The sequence below is a fragment of the Accipiter gentilis genome, chromosome 5 (assembly GCF_929443795.1).
Source record: "Accipiter gentilis chromosome 5, bAccGen1.1, whole genome shotgun sequence".
Classification (NCBI taxonomy): Eukaryota; Metazoa; Chordata; class Aves; order Accipitriformes; family Accipitridae; genus Astur; species Astur gentilis.
Genome location: NC_064884.1, coordinates 29,801,629 through 29,826,534, shown reverse-complemented (window position 1 = coordinate 29,826,534; position 24,906 = coordinate 29,801,629). Strand labels below are relative to the sequence as shown.

The 24,906-nt window shown below is 38.9% G+C and overlaps 1 protein-coding gene across 1 annotated transcript in view; it reads left to right on the top strand.

Annotated features, from left to right (window-relative positions):
• The window catches only part of SNX9 (sorting nexin 9), a 64,419-nt gene that overhangs the window by 29,717 nt on the left and 9,796 nt on the right, over positions 1–24,906 (top strand). Inside the window, exons 5-13 of the mRNA XM_049800082.1 lie at positions 7,715–7,898; positions 8,665–8,818; positions 10,250–10,334; positions 11,162–11,287; positions 11,580–11,697; positions 14,347–14,477; positions 15,805–15,908; positions 18,529–18,632; positions 21,407–21,484. Coding sequence (XP_049656039.1) covers positions 7,715–7,898; positions 8,665–8,818; positions 10,250–10,334; positions 11,162–11,287; positions 11,580–11,697; positions 14,347–14,477; positions 15,805–15,908; positions 18,529–18,632; positions 21,407–21,484 — 1,084 coding nt within the window. The remainder of the gene's footprint in view (positions 1–7,714; positions 7,899–8,664; positions 8,819–10,249; positions 10,335–11,161; positions 11,288–11,579; positions 11,698–14,346; positions 14,478–15,804; positions 15,909–18,528; positions 18,633–21,406; positions 21,485–24,906) is intronic.

Sequence of the window (24,906 nt, the reverse complement as noted above, 5' to 3'; positions counted from 1 at the left end):
AATATACTATATATTTTAGTCTGTATGGTTTCTCCTCCCTTCCCTCTAGAGCTTGAAGTCTAGCCTTCCCATGCCACCGCTCCCCCCCGCCCCCGCCTTCTGGAGAAGAGAAAACTAGTATTAAAAATGTATAAATGAAAATAAAGTGGAGTACTGCCTGTCTGTTTCAGGGTAGAAGTGGATCACCAGCTGTGTTGACGCTAGAGCTGTAGATGTGCCTTCACAGTATTTAAGATATAAAAATAGTTCTTCTAGCTAACCATAAGTTGTATTTGTAGAGGAGTTTGTTCCCTTTTCTTGACACTGATTCTCTAGTCACTGCCAAGTCTACTTTATCAAGATGACTGTACAGCTCTTCTTAGTTCTGGATACAATAAGTATCCCGAGAGTTTGTATTTTTGTGAATTGCAGATTTTTCAATTCCAGTGTGACCTTAGTGAATCCATGTTTTGTGTCTTCAGTTATTTTATGGGCAGAGCAGCAAGGCTCTGTGAGTGGGTACAGGAAACAACGAACAGAAACTTCTCATGTTTGTAGTATTTTATCTAGTGGTAAGTATGAAGTCACTCGGGATAGTTTCTCTCCCTGTAGAAGAAAGATAAGCCTCTAAACAGTTGTTGAAGGATATGAAAATAAATGGACTGTCATGTGTAGAAAATCCTTTCCCTTCAGAAAACTGTGGAACTTCTGTATAGGCAGGGTGAATAAATAGTGACAACATGTAGTATGGTGAGCAGGAGCTGAGGCAACTCTTAAGTTACCTGGTCTGTAGACGTAAGTTGTTGAATGTGTATAAGGAGGACACTAAAGAAAGTATTCCCAGAGCTTTACTTCATATCTTTTACACTCTTCGGAACTTAGTGCTGGAAAGGCAAATTAACATTGTTAAATGTGCATACCATAAATCCCTCCCCCAAACTGCTATGTGCAGCAATAAATGTGAAGATTGAAGGAAATAAGTATAGTGCTCTTAAGAGTGCACTATTCTACTTAGGTGGAAATTTTGACATGCATATTATTGCATTCCTGTAACAGCATTTCAATTTTGACATTGCTGTGTGTGCAGTAAAGTAGAAGTATTGTCATGGGAAATGTGACTCACTCATGTTTGGTTGAGTCCGGTTTGTCTTGTTAAACCAGTATGCTAAATTACCTTATGAAATATGCAGATAGGTTCACCATGGAAGTCACAGTTGTTTGTGGTTTTTGGAAATGACTTTTACCTTGACTAATAAACCTTAACTCTGCATAAATGTAGATGTTTGTAAGATTAAGTGTAAAGTTGCCTCTATGTGTGCTTAAGTCATGTCTAGAAGGGCATAGTGCAAAAGATATCTGAAAAGAAGTACAAGCAAAACTGGTGGGTTAGAACTGTTCAGAAGTAAAATAAAATAAAATAAATATCCAGACTGTTTTAAGCTAGTTTGGCTTTCATGATTAGTAACTTCTAGTTCCCATTACATATAATGACACTATAACATCCTCCATTGATACAGGTAATTTGAAAGTAACTCTTCCCCCCCACCCCTCCTTCTCAATCGCAATATTGCATTCAGACTGGTAGCAAGAATTTGTGACCAATTCTTGGTTAACTGAAGTACCAGGCAGTAACTTCAGTACTGGAAACAGTGGCTTGCTTGCTTTGAAATGAATTGCATTCACATATTAAAAAATCACTGTCGAATATATGACAGTGATTGTACCAATTCCAATAATGGAGTTGTCTTGAGCTTTTTTTTTTGTGGATATCCCAGTGGAATGCAAAGGCTTGGGCAGCAAGTTGTTAAACAGTAGTACTGTGATCACTCCTCACCTTCATCTGTGCCCATACATTTGGGCAAAATCTGACTATTGAAATAGTTTTCCACAATTGACAGTTTGCATGCTCTTTTTCTTGTAGCTTTGTTTTCATTTGACCTCTTATTTCATGAGGTAGCCTTATGGTCTAGTAGTTTGGCATTGACTGTATAAGGAATATTTTAACTTGATAATGGTGACAGTCTTGTCAGCCGTCCCAGTGTTTCTACTTGCTTGCACACTTACAGTGGCATGTGGCTTGCACGATCCCCTTCCCACAGCAGAGGGCTTACTGCAGTATATAGTTTCCTTCCCAATTCTAATTTTTTTGTCATTCATGGTTCACTAAGCGCTTATTTGAAGGTGGAATCTCGGGCATTTGTAATTGAAAGTGGTAAGCTGAAAAGCCTTAGCCAGTAATGTTGTTCAACTCCTCCTCCAAAAAGCAGGCAACAAGGAAACCCCCTGTCCTCTGTTACCAAACAAAAATAGAGTGCTTTTCCCCAAAAGGAAGGATAAAGCCTTGTTTAATCTTTGTAGCCTGATCCTGGGATGTCTAGAGAACATCAGAGAGGAACAGGGAGTCTTTCTTCCATTTCTGGCATTGCTGTGACTGCTACTTGGAAAACTGTCTGAAATTCTCATCTGCGTTTCAAGAAGAAACCATTAGGGATTAAAATCAGCTCAAAAGAAGACAAGGATATAAAGAGGTGACTTGATTGCCATTTACTTGTGCAGGTGTGAGTAACAAAACCAGAAGCCTGCGAGAGCTCCATTGAATAAATGTATGTAGGATTTTTAGTGGCTGAAAGTTGAAACTAAGGAAACTTTAATTTAAAAGAAACAAGGCATTTCCTTTAAGCAGTCAGGGTGACAATAGATGTGTTTTTTCCCTCCCCTTGTTGCCTCACAGAGTATTCCTTGCTCAAGTCTAAATTATATCTTTTTAAAAAAAACATTCTGTTCTTCAAACATGGCTTTTTTTGAGCTGAATCAGGAGTTAATAGATGGGAATCCTGTGCCTGCACTGTGCAGCAGCAATGCAGCTTCTAGTCTATTTTGGCTGTGAACAAGCTCCCAGGTAAGGAAATGGGATTGGAAGTAGGAAAAGAACAAAAAACTAACTTCTCTGCTCTTCATGGTAGTAACTTGGTTCTTCCACTGGTGGTTTGGTTTGTTTCCCGCTGAAAGCAAGGAGTGTCCAGTGGGTGTGCCTTGGTTTTATGTGGTTTGTGAGCAAGCAAAGCCCAGCTCCTTTGCAGGGACTGCTTTATGAAGGGGGCAGTGGGGCTGGAGTGGAGCTGCTGGATGATGGTTTCCTCTGGAAGGAAGCAAGATGATAGGAGCAACTGAGGAACAAATGGGTTCCTTGGACAGCATTGCTGCTGCCTCCCTGTCAGCTGCTTCTGGAGGTCCTCTCTCCTGTTGCTTTCATGTATTTATGCACAGGAACATTTTAGTATGTGAGTCCCATATGTTGGTTGTCCCTTAAAGTCTAGCCTATCTCCGCTTTTGCTTTTCCTAAAGGCTTTCTTTAAGGAGAACGCATGTTTAAATTGTACAATAGAAGTGGAAGAAGTGCCCAGGACCACAATGCAAAGGTGATGATTTACCAAGAAGAAAGTTTGGGCATAAAATATCATGGGCATGGCAGCTACTTTAGTATCTGCTAATGTGCACACTTGCGCTATGGTAAATACAGCACAGTGAATGCAGTTCCGATTGCTGCAGAGTAGGCTTTTAGCCTTTCACATTTCTTCCTGGAGGAAAAAAGCTTGACTTTTAGGGTGACTGTCTATATTCACATACTTTTCTTATGTATCTATTCAGAGGCTGTTATCTAAAGAACTTGAGTTTAGTGTCGTGTCTGAGTATGCCTGAGGCTTTGTCTCCATGCAGGTAACTAAGGCAGCTATAAAACTGGAGAGGTATGTTCATTCCTGTGAGCTATTCAGCTGAGCCACCATGACTTTTCTTGTATTTTCTGCCATTTGTGCTGCCTTGTCTCTTCTCAACCCCTCTTCAAGAGTGTAACACTTCTCATTGCAGCTTTGGCTGTTCTGGACTTCCCTTGATCTGATAAGACTTACTTTCTCTATTCAATGCTTCAGCATGGCTTCTGTCTCTCATAGTAGATTTCAAGGGGCGTTTCTTATGGTTGGAGGTTGTAATTTTTGGTGGCACAGTTACCTAGATCTTTTTAGGTACTCAGTTTCAGCATCTGAACATGATGTTTGGTTTGGCTTTTGTCCCTCAGGAGTAGAATGGATCTATTTGTCCATCAGGGGCGTGCATTAATATGAGGAAGGATTCTGCCAGGAACAACTTAGTTAGCCAAGAGGTCAAAAAAAGATTTTTAGCCAGGGCAGAGAGATGCCTCAGTGACTTACCTTAGCTTTACTGTCTATAACTTTGGATTCTCTGGAAAATAGCATAGATGTCATTTCTTCCTATTTAATTCATGATTCATTTGGTAAAGATACTGACATTCCACCCCCAAGCTGAGGATTTTCCTGTTGTGGTGGAATTTTTTCTCATTCAGCTATTATTAGATCATCAAAAACATACTAGACTTCTCCTCCCCTCTCCCAGCCCGCCACCAGTAATGGTCTGTTTCTATAGTGAGTTTGAATTTCCACTTAATGGAAGACTCTTAAAATCTTTAGTAATATGTTCCCTCTGTTGCCTCTTCCCAAATAACCTTTTTGTGGTGTTTTTTCTCCTAGAACAGTAGGAGCGAGCAAGTCCGTAATAGTCTACAAAAGGGAAAATCAGCTGCCTTTAAATTTATCCTTGAATTTAATCTCAGTGTACTTGTTTGATGTTACCTTTAGGAGCAAAGAGATGCAACGTTTCATCTGAAGGTTGATTAGTTTCTTAATTATGTGTGGTGTGGCATTTCTTTTTGTGTGTTTGCATTTGAGATTGCTTGCATACTTGGATCATTAGGTGTGCTGTATCAAGTTATATTGACTAAATAATACCTTCTTGCAAGGACTCTTCATCTTTTTTTTGTGCTGAGTAAAGAGAGATCAGAGGATTATCAATTTCAGTTATGGAAAACTAAAGGTGTGAGAATATGTAATGTAATCACTTACAAAATACTTGCTGGCTTAATTAGGGTTTATTCAACCAGAGCTAAGCCACATGAATGGCTTCTTGTACAGAATTTGTCAGCTGCTGAGATCCACAGAACTGCTTACTGGAGCTGAGACTACCCTTTTATTAAAAGCTGTGCTATCACACCTTGAGGATGGCAGGCCTGATTCCTGAACCCTTCTCCACGTTTACTGATTTTTGGCTACCACTTAGAAGCGTCCACAGTGTGTGTGCATACAAACAAACATTTGAAGAAAGATGAAAGGAGATCTGTAAATGCTCTTTGAGAGGTGTTATCTATATCTACATTCATAACCCATCTCTTACCCTCTTTCCCAGCGCCTCTGAAAGAAATGTGGACCCTTTGGCTGAAAGTTGCTGAGTGGGAATAGTATATGCTACCCCTTTTATAGCCTGTGGGCGATACATCAAGGGGCAAGAGCTTACCCCAGAGCTTTCTTGGACACCTCCGAAGTAAAATCTTCTGATTTGGATAGTGCTTCATAGAGATAAGGCATCCAAGAGAGCAATTTAAGCAATCCATTTCCCCTTGCTGTACAGCATTTAGTGTATATCAGCAACTGTCTGCAAGTTATGGTGATGATCGCTCTTGACAGTCATTCTTTAGTAGTGTACCCAGTGTTAATATTATTGCCTTCCCCTTGTTTTGCAGCAGATTTTAAGGTTTCACATCAACTACAGAGAAATATAGTCACATGTACCAGATTTCACATGAACTACAGAGAAGAGGAAAACTTTACTCAGCCTTTTGGCAATCATCCCACTTCTGGGCTTTCATTTGCCAGTAATCAGCACAACTTATATTGCAGAAGTATAGGCAAATGAACATTATGCAAACTATTCTTTTCTAGGTGCTCTAAGTTATATTAGGAGCAGGCACACTTTTCCATGTGGTTGGGCCCCAGCGTATGTGTTTTCATTTAGGAAAGACAATAAACTCTGACTGATGGCATGTATGGTTATTTCTTTTTACATAAACTCTTATCAGGTGAACATCATAGGAACAGCAGGCTGGTATAAGCTACCAGCAACTTCTTTGTAGTTGCTGAGAGTAGCCCTGCATTATCAGCTATCCAAGAATTAAGTAGACCTCAATGATACTGCTCCCATAGGGAGTAGTGTTCTTGCATCAGTTTCATCCTAAAAAAAAAATAATAAATAAATAAATAAATAAATTCCTCCAACCTATTGGTATAGAAGCTGTCCACATAATCTCTTGAACTCATACGTTCCTAGAGGCTCACCGATTCTCATGAGTCTTCTGAATGGTGATTTCCCCACAGCTTGGGGGCTTGGTCTTAATTTCCAGATCCTGGGGATTCTGTACCTAAAGAACAAATGTTACATGATATCAACAGTATTTTCAAGTCTTAAAGGTTTGATAGTGTCTGCAGTGACTGTCAGGTGACTTTATTTTAGGAAAAACTAAAGCGAGAGCTCTTATTCCTAAGTAGTATCTCAAAGTTGAAATAAGAGGAGAGAATTTTTAGCAGAGAAAAATGGAATGTGGAGTAGCTGTACCTTTTTTGTGTGTATTTTGTGTAAGAAACAAGATTAGTCAATGTTTTTGCAGAGAATAATTTGGCTTTTAGTGGGAGTCCTATTAAATTTTCTGTACTGGTAAATGTTCTAAGATTCATGGAAATGTTATAGTCTGATAGCAATTCATTTATATTAGGCATCCCTTCTTTGATATGCTGCTTCATGATAAAAATAATGCACCAGCTTCTGTAGGTTTTGAGACTTCCATTTACAAAACTCAGTTTCTTCCTCTGCTGAACAAGACAAGCTTTGTAGGCTTTGTTTGCTTTCCTGCCACTTCTCCTCCTTCTTTCTCCTACACTTTGGGGGTTAGGGTTTTGATTTGTGTACTTTTTTTTTTTACCTTTCTGCCAGCTAGTCTCTGTACTAAGTGTCTGGAGTAGACTGCACTTGAACTAGTCAATGCTTTTTTCAAAGTGTAGTGTTAAAATCAAGAAGCTGAGCAGGATGCTAAGCTATTAATCCAACTTACTGACAGATGAACTTGACAAACTGATGCAGTAGTTAGAGACATGGCAGTGAAAGAGTGTAGAGCAGACATTTCCACCTCCACAACCGCATCAGCAGAAGGGTATGTGTGATTACCTTCACCAGAAGCTTATGCTGAGAGAGTAGGCCTACAGGGAGATGCCAGACTGTTCCCTGGCAGATGTTTGTTTCCTTCCCTTGTCTTCGCTGTGAATGAGTTAAGCGCTGACAGGGAAGTTGAGCAGGTTGCTGGCCCTAACTCCCTAACTGTCACACCAATAGTGATGGTGTGGGTGGGCAATGTATGATTTGCTTTTAGTAAAGCCACTAATCTGAGCTTGATAAAATAAGCATTTGAAAAAACCTAATTCTTGACTTTTGAGTTTCTGTTTTAAATGTGCTAATTAGTCCATGGCTTTATGTAATTAATAGTTCACATGCACCATGCTTATGGTGTTGGTGTAAAATAATTACCATGGGTAAGAGTGCTTCCTAACACTGTTGGAACAAATAGTTTAATTTCCCCTGAGGAGATGTAACTTTCTTATTAGTATGTATTGGTGTCACATTGCTGGAAAGCTGATCAGTTCTTCCAGGTGCTTAGTGCATTTGAGCTGTGTAGCTGGGAACGTAAGATTTGGCAGCTGCTCCTAAATGGAATTAGTGAAGTACTGAATGCAAATTCATAGCCTATCAGGAAGAGATCAAAGACTTCAAGAAGAAAGTACGTGGTTGTTGCTTATTTCTTCAGCAATTTCTTCTTTACTTTTGTCTTTATACGATGTAGGCGAACAATGCCAGTGATCCTTGGTCCAGCTGGAACGTTGGGAAGTCTGGGAACTGGGATAATGGAAACACTGTTGACAGCTGGGCGACGAAACCTGAAAGTGCAGCTGGCCAGAGAAACAGTGCTTCAAATAACTGGGAGACAGCCACAGCATTTGGTCATCCACAGGCATATCAAGGACCAGGTATGCTAATAATGCTCTTATTTTTGTATACATTAGAGTAGGTGGACAGTAGAGGTAAGAATTGCTTAATCTTTTGTAACTATAGAACATGGCTTACTTAAAAAACAAAACAAAACTAGTTTCCTAGTAGCATGTTGCCACATGTGTAAACTGGACACTAAAATAATAGGGTTTTTTATATAAAATTAAAAAAGAAAAATTGGATCCACTGTAACAGATACCTCAAACTTGCATGGAAATCTGGCAAGGCAAAGTCTTGTGCATACATGATCTATTCTCAGGCATGCTGTTCAGCTTGCGTAACTGGAATTTAAACACCCTTGAATTTGTGCCCTCAGGTCTGTGAAGAAGTAATCTCTTAAATCCTGAATTTTAGGAAATGGCTAGCCTTTCCGAAGGCTTCTCTAACTTTTTGTAGTAAAGGCCTAAATTAAGAGAACTCATAACTGGGGAATGCTAATGTAGAGTCTATGAATATGGAAAAGTATTGAATTAATCTTAACACACCAGCATCTCTTCTTTCTACCCACTGCTCCCCCACCCACCCTCCCCGCAATACATTTCTAGTGTAGTGTTTCGCAGGTTGAATTTGGTGGGGATAGAGGTAATTGAGGAGGAATCATAAAACAGAAGGCTGAACTAGCTCTTAATGTATTTACCTTGTTGATTATTTGTGTATGAGTGCTGAGGTAGCTGCTTCTGCTTTTAAAGAGAAAATATTTAACTTTCTCCTTTCCCTACCTCCTTGCCCCCTCCTGTACTTCAGCCGCTGCTGATGACGATGATTGGGATGATGACTGGGATGACCCAAAATCAACTTCACCGTCTTACCTTGGTTACAAAGAGACTGAGGCATCAGAGGCTGGGGGGGTCCAGCGTGGAAATTCTCGTGCAGCTGCTATGAAGTTACCACTTAACAAGTAATGGAAAATGCGGGGCAAATGTGTATATATTGAAGAGAATTGGAATTTGTCAAGATGTGTAAATGTGTGACCATTCAACCTTCTTGAAATATGCAATGTAAATATTACAGTTTTGGGGTAAAATTGGAGATGGATTTGTAGCTCAGCATTCTCCCTGTGTGATCAGAGAACACAGATACATGAAAGCCTGAAAGTATGTGACAAAGCTGTATAATTTTTGGAGGTGTTATACAGGCTAATGACACTTCTGCAAGGTCTGAACTTCTGAATGTACTGGTCTTTAAAACTGAACTGTCTTTAACACTGTGTGTGCTTAGTGAAAATGAAAGGTGATGGATGGCTTGTCCATACGGTGAGAGTGATTGGACATGCTGCCCCAGAGTTGGGGAGCAATTTGAGTTGCTACGAGTGGGGAAAAGTTCTGCTCTCCTGTGTCTGTGCACCACCCAGGTTCATTTTTGAGCCACAGAAAGCTTGGGTTTTAGATAACAATTTTACAATAGCATGAAGCTTTGTCAGGGTTATACTATATCTTACGTTACAACTTAATGTTTGTTTATTCTAAACTACTGTTACTCTGAGAAGCTACCGTGTGGTAATCTTTAAGTGAATGAAAGCAGAGTGGAAGAGATTTGTAGAATAATGGTCTCCTCGGATAGGTAACTAAAATTAATAACTAGTCATGCAGAGACAGTTGATTTAGTTCATCAGCAGAGGCTTTGTCCAGTTTTGCAACTGTACCTTTGCATCACTGTGGCATCTACTTGTTGCAAACCCATTGAGTATAACCAGCATAAACATACCTTATTTAAGAGCATTATTTGTCTGTGAAGTAAGCCCTACTTTACTCCTTGTGTTTTGGCAAGCAGGCAGGAGGTTGTCCATACTTGAAGGGCTAAGTATCTTCCTAATTAGAAAGAGAGCCACCGTTTGCTTTTTGTAAGGCTTTTTACACAGAGTTTAAGGACACTACAGTGACTTTTGTGTGTGTGTGTGTGGTTTTCTTTCTGATTGGTTGATACGTTATTTAACATAACTCATATTTAGAAGTGCTTGATAAATCTGCAGTTTGGCGTTCTTTCAGCTGATTGACTTCTCATCTGAAAAGGGAGAACGGTGTGCATGTGCCTCTGTGTGTGTGCATTTCCAGAGAGGGTGGACTGCAGGGGAGTGGCAGATGCTACTCTGTGCCATCCTGTTATGTTTGCTCTGATGGGCTGCAGAGCACAAATAGCTACTTTGCCTTGGAAAGAGGGGCCTGTATTACACAAATAAAAGCTGGAGGTCAGTTGCTAAAACTTTTCTGCCTTTTCAGGGCAAATTGTTGGTTGTTTAAGTAACCCACATCAATTCTTTTCTATACTTGAGAAATACTAAGGGTTTTTTTCCTATAGCGGCAGGTAACTTACTACTTTGTTTTATTGTTAGATTTCCTGGATTTGCAAAACCTGGGATGGAACAGTATCTGTTGGCAAAGCAGCTAGCAAAACCCAAAGAGAAAATTCCCATAATTGTAAGCTGGAGATGTGTGTGTAGTTGTGTGTGGGTGGTGTGGTTTTTTTGGGGTTGGGGGGTTTTGTTTTGGTTCTTCTTGTGGGTGTTTGTTTTTATGCTCCCCACCCTTCCCTTTTTCCCCAACTTAACATTTAGCCTCAGGGTTGCTATATGTATTTGGGTCAGAAGAAAGAGAAACTGAACATATAATTACAACTACCGTAATAGAACTGTGGACCTTTTAAGTATTTTAAAGTTGTGGTAGGGTACATTCCAGAGTCATATATCATTGAGGGATTTTTCAGGGTCAAGTCCTAACTCCTCCTTTCTTCTAAGTGTGCTGATTTTTTTTTAATTTTTTTTCTCAGAACTTTTTTTTCTCATGTTGGATCTGCATTACTTGTGATCATGAAAAAAAGCCTTTTTTGGGATTGGGAGGCAGAGCAAATGCATTACAGTGTCTATTAGTTATCTAGATAGTTATCTAGTATATAGGAACTACATGCATAAAGGTTTGGAATATTCAGTCGTGATGGTCAGGTCATCTTCTGATCTAAAAAACCAAACTCTTCTAGATATATGCTGTTCTGGTGAAATGTAGTTGAAGTAGCAATCCCTAGAATCTACCACTCTTTTGCTATTTGGGAAAAACTGTAAAAATCAGAATCAGATAAACACAACTGTGGTTAGTCAACTCTGGTTGTGAGAAACCCCTCTATTTCTTGACTGTCAAGCTCTCTCTGAAATCAATGGAAACTTTCAATTGAAGAGAGAAAGTATTTGTCTCCTTGTTTGCAGCTGGTACAACATGATGTATTTAAAGATAATATTTGCAATTTCTTACAGATTGGTGATTATGGCCCAATGTGGGTTTATCCTACCTCTACATTTGACTGTGTTGTGGCAGATCCCAAAAAAGGTTCTAAAATGTATGGTCTCAAGAGCTACATTGAATATCAGTTGACCTGCACTGTAAGTGTATCTGAAATGGGGTCTTCTCTTTCCAAGTATGGGTCACTTGTATATATAAATAATACAGTTTGCATGACTTGGTAACAGGATTGTAAGAGTAAGTGGCAGTTGTCACGCTTTTTTCCTCAGAGTTACTTTGTTCTAGCATTTCAAGTTCTTCTGTAATTACAGGGTCAAGGGTCTAAATCATAAATTTTATTTACGTTCCACATATTTACTATTCTGGTCACACTTATTTCATGTCACTATCTGTAGATGCCTGTCAAACTTCAGAGTTGTGTTTCTTTTACAGAACACTAATCGGTCTGTCAACCACAGATACAAGCACTTTGACTGGTTGTATGAGCGTCTCCTGGTTAAATTCGGATTAGCCATTCCAATCCCATCCCTCCCAGACAAGCAAGTAACAGGTAATTGTTCCCAGTTTTGAATTCATGAGATGAGAAGTAAGGAGATCACTTTTTTACACGGTTCAGTTATTTCTTACTGTTTGTTTTTCCCACTGTTTTTAAAGAAGGTATCAAAAAAACCCCAACCTTTCACCATTCAGAATCTATGAGTTGTGATGGCCTATTGATAAAAAAAAATCAGCACTAAGAGCATCATTTCAGATCTCAGGTTTACTTATCTAGTGCAGTGACTTTTAAAAACAAACACCCCCCTCCCCCCACCCCCAGTTACCACAGAAAAGAATATTTATATTGGCAAGAAGAGATAACTGCTTATGTTCCATATTTGCTGATTGCCTGGAGAAATGTTTTTTGAGGGGGGGATTGTGCATGTTGTCTTTTCTTTTGTATTTGTTTGTAAATGTTATGTTGTAGGAGCTTTGGAGCAAAGCTCCTGGAGGAAAGGGAGCATCCCCTGACAAACTGATTTAGAAAACATCTTTGATTTGTGTAACATTCTGCCCTGGTTTGATGTCAGTTCAGCTTGACCAAACTCTGAAGCTTATGGAAATGTTTTGTTCTGACTTGAAGAAAAGTGGGACTGGACGCTTGAATGACTGAACTCATGAGCATTTAAAGTGAATATGGCAATGCCTGTGTGTTTTCAGTAGTCTCTGGTTTCCTTTCTACAAGAGTATGCTAGAGTACCTGTGAAGAAGAGAATTGGACACCTGTATAGGAGGAAAATGCATTACTTTTTGCCTATTTCCACTTGTGTGTTTTCTGGTAAGATTTTTGTACAGCTTTAAGACAACCAGCCAATAACAAACATACAAAAGCCGGCATGCCGCCAACCGTGTGGCTGTGGGCATCACTGAAAATGCAGCAGCTCTGATGTGTTTGAAGAAAGCTGAGCATTGATGCGGATACTGGGATAAATGCCGAGGAAACTGAAAAGTGAGGAAGCGACTTCCTCCCCTCCTCTTAGTCTCATGTTTAGAATTCACCAGTATTTTTGCTTAAACATGTGCATGTGTACTGAAAGGAAACCAGAAGACCTGATGGGATCTCTAGATTTTGTTGTAACTGTATTTTTAAAGACTTGAGAGTTTGGAATCACATTTAAACCTTGCCTGTGGATTTCAGTCTTCTGGAGTCTGTGGGAGGGGATAGCTTGTGTCATAAAAAAAAAAAAAAAGCATGCCTCTTTCTCTTTTTCTCTCTTTTTTTGAAACATTATGGGAAACTCTGAAAAGATGGTGCTTATTTTTCATTGTGTTTAGGAGGCTTCTTTCTGAAGACTGTCTAGAAAAGTATTTCTGTCCATTAGTCTTGGCAAAGCAAGACTCTCTCACAAATAGACTGACTTTGCTTGGGATCATGATTTGCTGGTGATGATATGCCTAACTGGCCAGCATAACTTCCAGTTGTTGCTGTTCCTGCTGCCTTGCATTCCTTAGGCTAGCAGGAGTAACTGTGGATGTTTCAGTATAGATTAAGGGTGACAAGGTATTACTGCAGGTTATATAAAGTCTCTTCCTAGTAGTTGATTTTTTATAAGGTTGTTTTTTCCTAGCTAAGTTGCAGGAAATGTATCTATATCCATTTTTTACTAGTTGTGTTCTTTACCTGCTCGTTTCCATATTTGCAATTAAAAAAACCACCCCCACCACCCCCCTCCCCCCAACCAAACTCCCTCCCCCCAAACAAAACCAAAAAACACACCACAAAAAACTCAACCGTGTGGAGCTGCTGCCATAGTAACTATACAGTAGAATTATACTGAAAGAGTACATATGCTCAAGGTTTGTCATCTGTGCTGCTATGGGAAATTAGAAGAGTTGGGTGCTGGAGGAATCTCTCATTCCTTTCAAATACATCCTATTTACTATATGCGTTAGAAGTCTGCTGTCTTGCATTTTTTTGATTGAAAAAATTCTCTCAAGGAGATAGTTTGTGCTAAAACTAAAAGGTTATGTAAATAGAGTGATGATGCACTCCTGCTTTTAAAAAAAATAATCTGTTACTTGTTTGTGTTAAAATTTGTGTTTTGTGTTAAAATCTCTTAACTACCAAAAAAATCAGTCTGACATGTATGTATTCTAACTGGTTTATACATATGATTTATTGAGGTTTTTTGAGTTTTTTTTCCCCAACACATTCATTTACCTATATAGAAATATGTTTATGGGAAATACTGCTTTTTTAAATCTACTATTTGTATATGAGCAGTCCACTTTTAAATGCGTCGTTAGCTAGGACATGACAACTTGGAAATTAGTTCCTTTTTCTCCAACATTTTTGGGCGTTATGTTGACCAAGGATTTACTAGATTGTATTGGAAAAACACCTGCATTCTGAGGCTGTGCCTAGCTTATCTCTTGGGTCATCTGAATACCTAATGTTTCTATCTGAAAGTTTATTAACACCACCACCCCCCTTCCCCCCAATTAATTTGAATTGTGGGTGGGTATTATGGGTTTTTAATATTTCCTGACTATCTTTAAAAGGAGGAGTACTGATCTGTCAGCATAATGTTTCCTTCTTGTAAGTTCTCAGTCATTAAATGGTTAATAACTCACCAGATGAATTACAGATTCTGTTTTAATTAAAAAAAAAGCTGAGAGTACTAGGGTAGAAATTTAATAATTACTGTTCAATGCATAACAGGACGCTTTGAAGAAGAATTTATCAAAATGCGTATGGAGAGACTGCAAGCTTGGATGACGAGGATGTGCCGCCATCCTGTTGTCTCAGAAAGTGAAGTTTTCCAGCAGTTCCTCAATTTCCGAGATGAGAAGGTAGGAAATAAAGTTCACACACAGACTGAAGTTGAGGAATTGCTCACCTCCCCGCCCCCACACCAACATCCCCCTTCGAGTTTAATAAGAGTTCAGCTTTGTAGCCTTCAGGCAGTAGTGACGAGATGAAAACTGCTGGGTTTACTAACTTAGTTCATTGATCATAATGAGGCATGAAGTTGCTTGTGTGACATGCTATTTGCTGTTCCAATAGAGTTTGGGTCCTCTAGCAGAATAGGAATGTATATAAAAACTCTTCTGGCTGTTGCCCTGCTCTGTCTCTGTTGGACTTAGTAATCACTGTGGTCCTCTGACTGGTACTGCTCTGCTAAAGAAGCTACTTTGTAGCTGATCTAGGATGTGTCTGATCCTGGATTATATTTAAAAACAAAATCCCCTCCCTCAGAAACACAGTTTTCATGGGAATGGGTTGTAATAGCATTATGCTGCAGTCTTACCTGATATAACCAGCCTTTTTTTTTTTTATTCCCATGCCCCGCCCCCCCCAGCATTTTCTGATGGTTTTAGTATCTTCACCTTCAGTTAATAATGGTTTCTTCATGACTGAACTCCAGCTCTGTTACTAATTTTGGTATCAACTGATGAGGAAATAAACAGGAAAACTCTGCTGCTTTCTCCTCAAAATAGTCATAGTTCTAAATACACCTAGATTTTGCTGAAACAGTAGATGATCCTTGGAAGTTTTTAAGACCAGACTGCATAAAGCCCAGCTGACCATGTCTGAGTAGGTGGTTGGACTACAAACTTCTTGAGGTTACTTCCAACCAGAATTATTCTCTGATACTATAAGTAGAGGCTTAGTAACATAGTAACTAGCAGTCCCAGTGAAGTGCTATTTGGATGGCCTGTGGAGAGTTGTATAATTGGTCAGCAATTCTTAGTATCTAACTTACGGACTGATACAAACAGAACAGATGTTGCAATACATGTGGAATTTTTAACCTTTTTATCTGTTCGCACTAAGAACTTAGTGTGGCAATTGCATAATAGTCTCATGATCTTCTGGTATCGGCACTACCACGTATGCAGAGACAGCTGAATATAATGGCTTTTACACTGTATTTCAGTAATATGCAAAAACGGTCTGTTGACCCCAGAATCTAGAAAACAAAGTGCGCAAGGAGGAGGGGGGGAAGCTTTAAGAAACCATGGCCCCACTGAAACATTCATTTAAAAGGTTTTAATTTATGGGTGGTCTATTGGTTAACTGTTCTTCTAAACATTTCATTCACTGCCCTTAAAGATGCATGAACACTGGTGGTGAAACTGTCCTTTTTTATTTTATTTTTTTTTTCCTCCCCTCAAGGAGTGGAAAACTGGAAAGAGGAAGGCAGAAAAAGATGAAACAGTAGGAGTCCTGATCTTTTCTACCATGGAACCGGAAGCTCCTGACTTGGACATGGTAGAAATGTAAGGTGGTTTCTTTTTGCATGGACGTTATGCATCTGGATATACAACAGATACTGAGCTAATATAAAACTAGATTAGTAAGCGTGCACATATATTCATGGATTTGAAGAGGCATTTATCAAGGCAGAGCTGAAAAATTGTTTGAATACAAGATTTTCATATCATCCCCTCCAAAACTTGGTGGAACTCTATGTGATGTCTCTGACTTAATTGGCTGAATATTGATCCTAAACAGATTTATGCAAAACTAGTTGATGAGATAGAGTACTAGCAGATCCTATGTAGTTATGTTTTATATTGCTATGAAAGTATATTTAGATCTTTAACCCTTCAGTTATGAACAGTTCCAAAGTGTGTTAGACTTACCAAGTAACTTAGGATAACTGTAAGTGGACCATCAAGGAAAATGTTTCTGTAAAAGACTTGTATATAATGCACACACAGTATGATTCTAATATCTGGAATCCATGGAAAGCTATTAAAAATGTAAAGTGACTTAAATTATCAAATTTAATTCTAAATGGTTTACTATTTTTGGGGGTATCCTTCTGGAAGGGGAAATAGATATATTTATTTTATATATGTATATGTTATATATACATACTTTTTTATATAGAGAGTTCTCTTGGTAGTAGACCTTTGTGTTTCATAGAGTGGAAGACAGGATTTACTCTGCAGCCTTATTTCACTCCTTCAGGCTTAATCATTTTTCTTAGAAGATATGTAGTATGCATGACATGCTTTGCTTGCTGTTGTAGAACATAGAAACTTGGATAATGTTTTGTGTCTGAAATTGTGGATAAACTAGGTAGAAGTGTTTATAGTAGGAAAGCAGTAGTGTACCTACACCTGAAAATATCCCAGCATAGGCTTTATCCAAGTCATGCAGTGCGTATTAAAATGTATATAGTAGCTGTGTGGTAGCAGTTCTGCGCTAGTAAAAAAAATGGACATCTTTAGGTCACTTCCACTTCTAACGTGAAGATTTCAAACTTGACTACTTTTCTTAAGTGATGGGTTTTATATAAATCCCAGTGATATAAAAGGCGAAGGGGTGAACCAGAGAGAGCATTTTGTACATAGGGTGCAGGAGAGATTGAGTCTGTATTATATACAGAACCCTGGCAGGGAACGGCAGCATATTGTCTGCTAAACAGTTTGACCCCAAACAGGGTGAGGGCAGGCAAGCAGTATGTGGGAAACGCTCACCAGAGGGTATTGGCTCCTGGGCTGGGGCTGGCAACCTGGGGTGGTTTTGGGGACCTATCTCCAAGCATTGCAAGGGTGGCTGTCACACCTCAGATGTCCACACCATGTTCCAGTGCCTGGGAGCATCTTGGGGTGCTGTTAAAAGTGTGTATGAACACAGTTTTGAAAGCCATTACTCCTGTAAGTGGACAAACCAGCTTGTTCAGTAGTTCTTAGGTTCTTCAGTGAAAAGACACTCTTTACTGAAACGATTTTGCTAGTACTTTGGCAGTCCTGTGTTGTCCTGGTTTTGATCAAAGGATGATAACCCTGTGCTGGTTCATGAACTTTTTCTGTGATCATGATACCTTAAAGTATGAAGTACAGAAAATTAAAAGATGGTTTGCTACTGGGAAAATGGGAGTAAAACAAGGGCCTCTTGGAAAGCCCAGATTCTGTTTCTGTGCAAGTAACTCTTTGGGTAGCGTTTCCAGCTGGGGAAGGAGGTGCCGGTGGGGAGGTGGGAGCCTCTAGGTGGTTGTGCTGCAGCTGGAGTTGCTGCCCTGGCTCTAAAGAGTTGCTTGCTGTGAGAGCTGTCTCATACAGGCTTTGGCTGAGAGTGTTTGTAAAATCTGATGCAGTTTGAATAATTCTCATTGAAAATCAGAAAATATATGTCTAGTTTTCTTTTGTAGAGTTCACAGAGCATTGCTGCGTATGCAGTCTATGTTAATGGAAAGCTTTAATAGCTGCATGAAAACATGCTTAAAGAGGGGTAAAAAGGCAGATACTAATTCAGAATTATCTTTTGAGCATCACTGATTATTTTTCCCCCCCTTCTCTATAACACTACTGAACAATATAATATAAAAGTTATGCATATATACTTCCCTAGAAGAACTGCTAGATTAATTTTTACTCACCTATTTTAGATTTCTATTAAAATATCTGGAACAATTATTTTCTTTATATTTTTTTCATTGTTGTATGAATTTTGCTACTTCTGTTACTTCAACATCTAATTTCCTGTAAATGTGGGGTCCTTTTGTTTGTGTTAAGTGCTCTAGGGATGTGTTTTCCTCAAATCAGATTTTGCTGTTCTGTTATTATTTGATCTCACTGGGGAGGATATTTAGCTAGTAGCCTTTTTTTTTTTTTTTTTTTTTTTTAAGTAACTAACTCTAGGAAGAATGATGTCCACTACCACATGTTTAACAGAGGGAGGGAAAAATAGAATGAAAAATGCCTGTCTCTAAAGAGGGAAATTCTGACCTCAGTGAAATGGCAGAGAATTCAAGGAATAAATTAATTTCTTAGTTTTTTTTTTTTTAAGACCTAGTTGACACTACTAAACATTTCAATATTGCATTTAAAGTTAGCATAATGCATCTGTTAAACTGCTTTTTCTTCTTGCTTTTTCCAAATGCCACAGAGAACAGAAATGTGATGCAGTGGGTAGGTTCACCAAAGCAATGGATGATGGAGTGAAAGAGCTGCTGACAGTGGGACAAGAGCACTGGAAGAGGTGTACAGGACGTAAGTGTCCCTTTTGAACTCAGCAGTTATTTCTGTGTTGCTTTTCTCTGTGGGTTTTTTTTGTTGTGTTTTTTTTTTTGTTGTTGTTGTTCATAATTCAAGGCACATCTTAAAACTAAAAGAAATCCTAAATTGTCATGAGAATTGTATGGCATTCTAGCTGTTTTCAGGGTCTGAGAATATAAATTGTGCAAGTTTTTTGTCTGTGTTTTTGTGTTGTGGTGGGTTTTTTTCTTTCTCTCATAACAGAAATATCTGGTCCCTGCCCATAGGTTTAATAATATTAAAAGTTAAATAATTCTAGTAATCCAGCTAAAGCTCTTATGGGACCTGTTCTCATATATTTGTCATTTATCTACATTTTAGTGACATGGGCAAAGTAGACTTGTCTATTTGATGAAATCATAAATTATTGCATTTTATTAACCCCTTATTTAGGATTCTTGCATGCCAGCAGGAGTGATTTAAAGATTAAATGAGTTTTTAAAAAAGAAGGAAAGAAAAAACAACTTGATTCTAACTTAATCTTTAGCCCAATTCTTTTTCTCCTATCTTGTCTCTTCCTTCCCACAGATATTTAGGGTTGCAGAACTTCACACCAAGTCCCTATGACTCTGCCTGGGCCCTAATTTCCTAGTCCACAGCAGTGTTCAGTGTTTGTGGCCACCACAAGGCAGCTATTGAAAGGAAGCAGGTACTACAGCTGAGGATCATAATAAGAAACACTTCAGGGCAGGCTGTAGTGTCTTGGTGACCAAAGACTTATCACATAGATCTCCTCAAATCCCCTCCATTTTCATCTTTCCTTTTTTTTTTCTTTTTTTCTCCCTCCCCACCCCCCTCTCTTTTTTAACTCCCACAAAAAACATTGTCCTCAGACTTGGGAATAAGTACATCTCCTGAGTTAGCTCTTCGCTGCTTTCTAATCTAACACTGCAGTTGAGTATCTGGGTCTGACTGGAGGGAATGGGAAGTATAGAAGCCCAGTCTCTTCTGGTAGTGATTACATTAGACCTTAGTATCTGTAGGATGCGAACTTAAAGTCGGGAAACATAAATAATTTAAAATAAGAGGGTTTCCTTCTACATGTCACTGACCCTCCTGCTGGTCAAAAATAGTCATAGCTCTAACATTGTACAGATTTCACTTCACTAGGAAATGATACCGTGGGTGGAGGGCAGGGGAAGGAATAAGGCCCCTCAGATGAGACTAGAAAAGTAATGTTGCTTTGTGGTTACCGAAGCAATGGTCAAAACTACCATAGTTAAGCACAAGTCACAGCCAGCCCTTACGAAAGAAATTCAGTATTTTGTTCACTGCTAAAATCTCCTTAAACTTTGACACTAGTGCTTTATGCATGGAATGACTCTTCTAATACTTACAGCAATTCATTAGTTAGCATAAATGTAGCAAGTCAGATGTGATTGTGTTGAAAATTTGAACTTTTAATTTTCCAGACATTCATACTGAATAGAAAAAAGAGGCTGGTAAATTGGGACATGCAAAACTGAAGCATTTCGGTAGTCTTTCAGGTTTTAAGTTCCCTGTCAGCTCTAGTCCCAGCTCCTAGTCAGAAGTATTTTTGGCACTTCCTGAGCAGTAGTTACGTGCATTACATTCTATGATATTTAAAATGATTGACAGTGGAAACTTCTTCAATGCAAGTGGAAAGAAATCAAACATTCTTCACTGAATCCCCAGTGGGAACTTCAGTAACAAGTTAATGGCTGATAACAGAACTCTAGTACTCTGAATGGTACCTGTTGTATAAGAAATACCAGTTGTCATAAATAATCTAACTTCTGAGCAAGAACTTGATCAAAGATAATCAATAAAATTACGTGATTTGGGGGGGGGGGGGGGGGGAGTGTTTTTTGGGTTTTGGGGTTTTTTTTAACCACACAAAGGGGTTCCTCTGTGAAAATCAGATTGTGTGGGATGCTAGAGCAACTAAAAAACTGCTATTTACCTGGACAGTGAATACAAATATTCAGAGTGAATACTCTGAATACAAATATTTGACAAAAAGCACATCTACTTGGTTTTTTTTTCCTGCTAGCATAAGTAGCTTACAAAAAACTGCTTTCACTTTTCAGATTGCTTTTTAGGCCTCTGGGGTGGTGGTATTTGAAGTGTTAATAATGAACGCACTCATAAATCACAGCTTATTGACTTTATTGTGAAGAAGCAATTTATGCAGACTTTTGCAATAAGTAGATTATAAAAACCAATGTTGTTATTCAGATACTTCCATCAATTTTTATGCCTAGATAATCTTGGTTTCTAGTGCCTTTAATATAAAATCCATGATTTGAGGAGAGTTTAGGTATTACAGGTCTGTATAATAATTTCCTCTCTTAAAATATTAATGAGATCTAGTCTCTGTGTCACTGCAGCACTTCTCCCCTGCCCCCCCCTCGCCCAGGAGGATAAAGTCTGGTCATGAGGGGGACAAAAAAATCTTGCTGTATGCATAGGAGGACTGAGCTAGGAGTGCAGTGAGATTTTTTTATAGCAATCACACACAGTTTCCCCAACTGTTTGTAGCTTTCCGGAATCCAGATTGTAATTGCTTTATCCAGTTTTGGAACGTCTGTAGCAGGGGAGGGGGCAAGAATGTGATTGTAAATGCTTCACTAGAGGAAATGTAAAACCTAGTTGTTTTTGACATCTGCTTCTATCAAGTTTTGGAAATGCTGCAGTTTTAGTCTCACTTACCCTTGTGGGTTTTTGCTTCTGTTTCCCTCTTCTCCCCATCCTTTTCCCACTTCCAGCACTACCTAAGGAATACCAGAAGATAGGAAAAGCATTGCAGAGCCTGGCACTGGTCTTCAGCACAAGTGGATACCAAGGTACTTCTATAGCTTCATTTGTACTTTACTTAACAACAGATATTTTAATTACATGATGCTGCATTTTTTTGCCAAAGAGCTTAATACTTTCCTCTTTGAAATTCACCTGTCAAATATGATTTTGGAAAAAATATTAAAAACTTGTTTCCCTGTGTGTATTATGGGTTTTTATATTCTAGACTGCAATCTTGTTTTCTGTTACTGTATAATCATGTGGTGGCTTGGTGGTGGTGGAGGAGTTTAGCTTGATCTCGTTAATGTATAATCTGGCTACTGACCTCACTGACAAAACACGCTGTAGCATTTTTTGTGATATCAAAGGAAAGGGGAGAAAACGCAGCCTTGAAAATATCTGTCACAGAACTATTGTGTGACTTCATGAAACAGCAACTCCACATGAAGATGGAAAACTTAATACAAGATTTTTGTATACCATTATGTGGGCTGGAGCGTTGGCTACTGTAGCCTTTCCTGTCCTTCACCTTTCCTTCTCCTTCAAGAGCCCTAAAATAGCCTCTCCTGTTCTCCTAAAATGTAGTCTTTAGGCTAAACTTAAAATCCTGCTGATGTTTTCCAGATAACAGGAAAATATTTCCTCATATCCCAGAGGGAGCTTATTGAGTCCATTTTCTCTGGGATTCTCTTGTCAATAGTTTTTTTTGGTTTTTTGTTGTTTGGGTTTTTTTTTTCCTAGACTTAATAGCAAAATTGCTCTGTTCTAAAACCTTAAATGTTATAGTATAGAGGTTTCCTGAAATCTTTCCATCTTAGGACTTTTAGTTGGCCAGTGCTTACTCTGGCTACTCATCTACCGCTTGCTTTGTACTCTTAAAGCTTTTTGCCCCATAAACCAGGTATTAAAATGCAACTGCTTCTGAAACTTGGGTTCTCTGCTGCTGGAAGCATTGGAAATAGGCATAGTCCCTGTAGTTTGTTCTCATCTTTATCCTATACTTCAACAGGATGACTGCTTATTTAGAATTGGAGCATAGCGTATTGCCTAAAATTTTACTTTTACATGTGAGAACCAGGTAGGGGATTTACATAGCTATGTACTCTTAGCATGGGTTAGAGAGCTGTAAATCCTAACCAGATACAATCTAGTAAGAATTCTTGAGAAAGGACTGAAAATTGCTTGAACTATAACACACGTCGTTTTGCCAGGGTAAAGGGAAAACAATATGGCTTAAAGCTAGGATGCAAAATTGCAGATCAACCTTAAGAATCAAAGCTTCAGTTTGATTTCCAGCATCTTTGAATGGTATGAAAAAATAGATCCCATGATGCTTGGGAATAAGGCAAGGATGTTTCTCTTTGCTGCTTGCCCAGTTGTACCTGGTTGCACCCTAGTATCTTGCTGAGGAAAATGCCCTTCCCACTGATGCCTTTGTCCTAATTGCATATAGTTTGCTCTTTTTAATAACTGGTACACCAGTGTATTTTTCTAGAATGAATAATATATGGGATTCTTTGCTTTTTAATTTGAGTTCCCAGGAAGAGAGAATAAGTGCAGTGCACGTGTTGCTTTAAATGTCTTCATCACTGGTGCCCTCACTGTGTCCTGTCTGCTGTTCTGATACAATTTCATTTGATGGTTGCCTCAGGTACTGGTCTGCGGATTAAGCAGACTCTGTGCAAGAGATGTAAGCACCTGGATTTAAACTGATAGGATGTGGCTTTCCAGATCTCAATACTTAAAAGAAGGCACATTCCCTCAAATGAAGAAGTACTAGTTAGGCTTGAGTATGGGATATGGTTTTTGTGGACTATCAGTAAAGAGGAATGGCTCCTTCAGCCATACTTAAAGGCACTCAGTTCAGTTTCTGTTGGGAGCTGAATATCCTCATCCTCTTTTTTTTTTTTTTCCTTTTTTCTTTTTTTAAATACTTGAGTCCTGGAAGTTTAAGCATATAGGCCACTAAAGATTGCAGCAACTGATTTGATGACAGGAACGTTTCCAGCTACTGCTGATTTCCAACATACTGAACACACTGTTAGTTGGTTACTTTGTAGTTAGCATGGGATGTATCTACTGTCCTTACCTCTTTCATCAGTGCTGCCTCCTTGCTCTGTAAACCCTTATTATGTGTGGTGAATGTCTGCTGCCTTCTCTTCTAATTTCCAGCCTAAAATGTTTAAGATTTGCACGAGGCAAGATGCACTCCTTAATCTGACTCAGAATCCAGCTCTCTTTCTTACGCTGCAGAATGAGCCTTAGCAATTAGTTGCCCGCCACAGTGCATACTGGGAATCTGTCCCAAGTATTTGCAGAGGCAAGGGTACCTTTAAAACTATTAAGGACGCATTGAGAGTTTCTCATTTAACTTGGCCATGGGCCTATGTACTGTCTGATCGATTTTAAGAACATGTGTTTTGAAAGTATGATTTTGGTCCAAAAAAAATGCATATTGGACAGCTCTGGAATAAACCTGGAAGTGTCTTGCAGCCTGGCACTACATTGCCTATCTTTCTGCATTGTACGATGCTCTTAGGTTAAAGCAGCCTTAAATAGCATGGCTTCTCTTCTGTGGTGCCAAATCTGGGTGAGTCTTTCTCCTGTATTAAAAAAACATGAATGGCTGTGATATGCCGTTCAACCATAGTAAGATCTCCTAATCCAACATCACCCCTCAGGAATTTTGTTAGGCAGTTACACGCAAGTTTCACTATCCTGCCAGCTAGCAACAGGCACATCTTGCCTTCCAAGCTGCTTGTGTGCTGAACATTCAGTCTGAGGTGTACTTGTCAAGAAAAAAATCTTGTTACGAGTAGTTCCATAGTACATCAAACTATCTTTTTCCTACTCTTGGATTCTGTTAAAACATGCTTTGAAAGAAAAGAAAACAAAAACACTACCTGATAAAAAAACATTCTGCTGCCCCCGTCAAGCCTTACAGAGTATTAGTTCCTCCAATATGCCTGGTGTATTTCCTCAGATATGATAATCACTGGCATTTACGAAGCAGTTGAACTGCTAAGAGATGCTCTGCTAAACATCTCCAAAAGACTCCTCATAGTTTTACATCTTCATTCATCTCCCTAAGACAGCATGCAGGTCTGTAAATCAATGAAAGTATCAGTTTGTCCACGTGGTTAGGTTGAAACATCTGTAGAATATTACTGGCCATTTTAACTGGTCTTTTTGCAACTACCTTTAGTCAATACTTTTAAGCCCTATCTGTTTCTCCTGTGGATACATGTAATGCACATTGCCATAATTTTGTTGTAAACATCAGCAGCATGTGGGGCTTTCTGCTTTTCTGTTGATTAAAGAAGTCAACATCCTGGTATATCCTTGCACTGGGACCCAGCTAAGCTTTTAATGGCTTGAGTTGCAAAGCTGGCAAATGGGCTTCTTATCAGTTCAGAAGCTGAGAACACTAGAAACTCGGCCATATCCAAGTAACAAAACTTTGACCAAA